The sequence below is a fragment of the Eurytemora carolleeae genome, unplaced genomic scaffold, assembly GCF_000591075.1.
Source record: "Eurytemora carolleeae unplaced genomic scaffold, Eaff_2.0 scaffold444, whole genome shotgun sequence".
NCBI lineage: Eukaryota > Metazoa > Arthropoda > Copepoda > Calanoida > Temoridae > Eurytemora > Eurytemora carolleeae.
Window position 1 is genome coordinate 6898 of NW_019396373.1, and position 2538 is coordinate 9435.

Sequence of the window (2538 nt, forward strand, 5' to 3'; positions counted from 1 at the left end):
TGTACAAAATCAGCATGTACGTTGTACAAAATCAGCATGTACGTTGTACAAAATCAGCATGTACGTTGTACAAAATCAGAATGTACGTTGTACAAAATCAGCATGTACGTTGTACAAAATCAGCATGTACGTTGTACAAAATCAGCATGTCCGTTGTACAAAATCAGCATGTAAGTTGCACAAAATCAGCATGTACGATGTACAGTTTACAGTGAGAACTATAAGTGTATTTAACGTTGTTACAAATTTGTAACAACGTTACATACACGTTTACTATAGTAGCATTTCATGTTTATGAAATCATTAATAGAGTCTATAAAAATCGTCTTCTTATCCAAAGTTTCTGGGTTCTCACTCTTTATATATTTTTAAAACAAGTAAAGAGTGCTTTGAAAAAAAAAAACTCCAAATGCAAAAATTAATTCATGGTTTGATCCGTTTGCAATATTAGCCATCAAGCTTATGTCCATCTTTTGCATAGATTCAACAAGCAAGTTTTTTTATAAATTGTATTCATTTTAACATACCAAAATTAACATTTGCTGAAAAAAAATCATGCTTCCGATTTTGCAAAATTGCCAAATTTTAATCACTTTGAATTGTTAGAAATATTTGCCGGGAAAACCCCGGCTTTTTCTATCGACACACTGTTACTCAATTTTTTTTCTTTACGATTTATCTAGTCTAAGAATATTTAAATTTAAATCTATTAAAACACATTTTAATCAGAATGAGGGGGGTCGAAACTCGGTTCGCCCCCCCCCCCCAGTTGCACCACTGTAGATCACACTGGAGACAGTATTATTCAAAGCTTAATAAAATTCTGCGTCAATCATCTTGCTCTGAGAGACTGAAATGGATTTTAAATGAAACCCCGCGAAATAAATATTGTAAATAAGATTAAGGGACAAGAAAGAATTTGAGAAATATTATAATTGGACAAGTTGTCACATTGTCGATTGATAAGAAAAGTAAAATATCAAAATACATATTTAAGTTTAATAAATTAGAGCCACAAGATGTAAATAGTGCCAATGATTGAAGGGGTTTTCTACCAACACCATTTTTTCGCAATCCCTTCCTTTAAGATGGTTCAACTAGGTCTCGCAATCCCTTCCTTTAAGATGGTTCAACTAGGTCTCGAAATAAAACATATTGTTAATCAAATAAGATGATTTGCAAAATGAAATCTAACCGTTTTGTTGGGTGTGGCTGGATCAGCTGGACGGCTGGAGGGGGCGTATCCATTCTTCTGTCCTTGGGTTGAATACGCCTTGGGTGCCACGCCAACAGGGGCGTACCCCTTGGGTGGGGGTAGTCCAACCTCCATACTTAGACCGGAACTTGCCTAAAAAATATATGTTTCAAACACTTTATCATAATAAATCATGTTTTCTGGTTAAAATAATGCAACATTTGCATGGTCGAGTTATAATTAGCCTTGTTTTTCAAACCATTTTTTGCAAAACTAGATAATTCAATGATTCATTAATTAACCCCTGGAAACAAGATTTTATGATGGATGCAAGTATTAATAATGGCAGAAAATGCGCGACACGATTTGGAATTCATGCCGCGTACAGTTCTCAGCTGATTTATTTCTAATGGCATTGTGTGGCACTGTCACTGTACTATTACGAGACAGAATTGATATTATATTAGATTTAATACCAATTGGCATGTGTATAAATGTAGACAATTGATGTGCTTGACAGGACTTTGGGAATAGTTATTCAAGTTTAAACAATATTTGCCTCGTCTCGTCTGTTCCTTGGTATAGTATCCAGTAAACTCAAAACGGCTGAACCGAATGGGATTAAATTCGTTAGGAACCTCACATCAATACCAATACAGGGTAACAAGGACGGTCACATCTGTTTACTTCTTTTGAAATTTGAAAATCGTTTTAAAAACACAAAAAATCACAGTTCTCTGCTTCCAGATAAAAAACACACATTTATTTGCATTCCATTTGGTTTAGTCGTTTCTTGTTCTATGAATAACTTACGAATGACCAGACACATGAATATAAAAACTGTATTGACTGAAAGTGTGTTGTAAATATATAATCTATACGTAAATTGAAGTCTTAACATCTCAACCATATGGTCTAGTAACTTCACTCTTCCCTTCCTCCTCCTTATACCCCACCCACCCCCTTACAATACCATATCCCCCCCCCACAGGCATATTAAACCAAACACTAAAATTTTTTTAAAAAACTTATTCGGGAAAATTCATTTAAAGTTGAGTTGAAGCTAAATTCTTTTATAATATTTAACACATGGTAAAAAATTGGAATGGACCAGTTTGTATTGTAAACATTGTAAAGTGTAATAAAATTGCATTAAAATGAAATGGCAAAAAGAGGTTCTATACAAGGGGAAAATGCTAAATTCGCACTTGTTTTCATTTTTAATAATAATTACAATTCTGTTTATCGTAACTTAGTTATTTCTTATCTTCGTTTATTTAAATCCTTTCGTTTCTTCTCTAGGATAAAAAGAAAAAATTTTGGGAAAAAAAAAACATTTTTCT

At 33.3% G+C, this 2538-nt stretch overlaps 1 protein-coding gene across 3 annotated transcripts in view; it reads right to left on the bottom strand.

The window, feature by feature from the left end:
• LOC111701973 (protein phosphatase 1 regulatory subunit 14B) overlaps positions 1 to 2538 on the bottom strand; it is a 57621-nt gene that overhangs the window by 5582 nt on the left and 49501 nt on the right. For all 3 annotated transcript variants that reach the window (XM_023473479.1, XM_023473482.1, XM_023473480.1), the window contains exon 2: positions 1196 to 1348. In XM_023473479.1, coding sequence (XP_023329247.1) covers positions 1196 to 1348 — 153 coding nt within the window. The remainder of the gene's footprint in view (positions 1 to 1195; positions 1349 to 2538) is intronic.